Raw genomic sequence first — 938 nt, 5'->3', positions numbered from 1 at the left:
TTACGTAGTAAAGACGATACACGAGAGATATGCAACATTGCCTCCGATAATTAGTCGGTGATTATTGTCAGGGCTTACCCCCAGCATAGGAGTTGGCTTGTCTGCTTGCTTGGTGAGGCGCTTTCGGCTACGTGCCGAGTCGGCCTGGGGATGCTCCGTTGAGCTCGAGTTGGGCTTAACCGATAGATCGTGTGCGTACCTGCACCTATCACCCCACGTACATGTACCTCTTGCAAAGTTTCTACAGGGCTCGGGCCGCTGCGAGTCGCGACCTCTACTGCCATTCTCGGCAGGAGCTCTCATGTGGTTGGCGGAACGCAGTGAAGAACTGACGACTTCGGCGAGTAGTGCCGGATTGGTGTCGGTCAGAAAGCACTGGCGCAATGAGAGTTGGGCATTGGCAGCCATGACAGCTGCCACCCCGCGACGATAGCGGTCGTCGTAGACGCGAGTGGTCACCAAAGGCATAGACCTCGCCAGGGTTATGATACGTGCGCCGTAGGCTAGGATGTCGACCGGAGAGAGAACCTTCGGGTCTACTGTGCCAGCAACGAGTAGAGCGAACCGTAGCAAGCATGAGGACCATTCCGTACTAGAATTCGTACCTTTCATCACCGGGCTCGTAGAGAGACCACCATAAGACTGTCTTTCCTGCTTGAAGTCGGGCAGACCCTCACAAGGCAACTCCGGCTTCTCCATGATATCCTTGAACGGTGCATAGCAGCCATTCTTCGTATTGCTGACGGCGGTGATGACCGAGGAAGAGATTCCGTAGAAGAGGCTTGGTGGAAGGGGAGAGTGGTAGTTCTTGATCGAATGGTTGATTATAGCCTCAACTTGCACCGTCGACCTTTGGGTGATAGCGTCGGATTCGGCATGAAGTTTACGCCTCTTGCGGATTATGGCGCCTACTTCCTCAGCCAAGGACTCAAGTGTGG

The 938-nt window shown here is 54.5% G+C and overlaps 1 protein-coding gene across 1 annotated transcript; it reads right to left on the bottom strand.

The window, feature by feature from the left end:
* Positions 1 to 217: 217 nt before the first annotated feature.
* Positions 218 to 536, bottom strand: Pmar_PMAR015216 (hypothetical protein; the record flags this gene model as incomplete). Its single annotated transcript, XM_002779420.1, has 1 exon — positions 218 to 536. A coding segment is annotated over one exon (319 nt), but the record flags the coding sequence as incomplete, so codon positions are not given.
* Between the last annotated feature and the right edge of the window lie 402 nt (positions 537 to 938).

Source organism: Perkinsus marinus, assembly GCF_000006405.1.
Source record: "Perkinsus marinus ATCC 50983 genomic scaffold scf_1104296947532, whole genome shotgun sequence".
In the NCBI taxonomy this organism is placed as follows: domain Eukaryota; phylum Perkinsozoa; order Perkinsida; family Perkinsidae; genus Perkinsus; species Perkinsus marinus.
The sequence above is the reverse complement of the archived record's forward strand: the minus strand, read 5'-3'. Positions and strand labels throughout refer to the sequence as shown.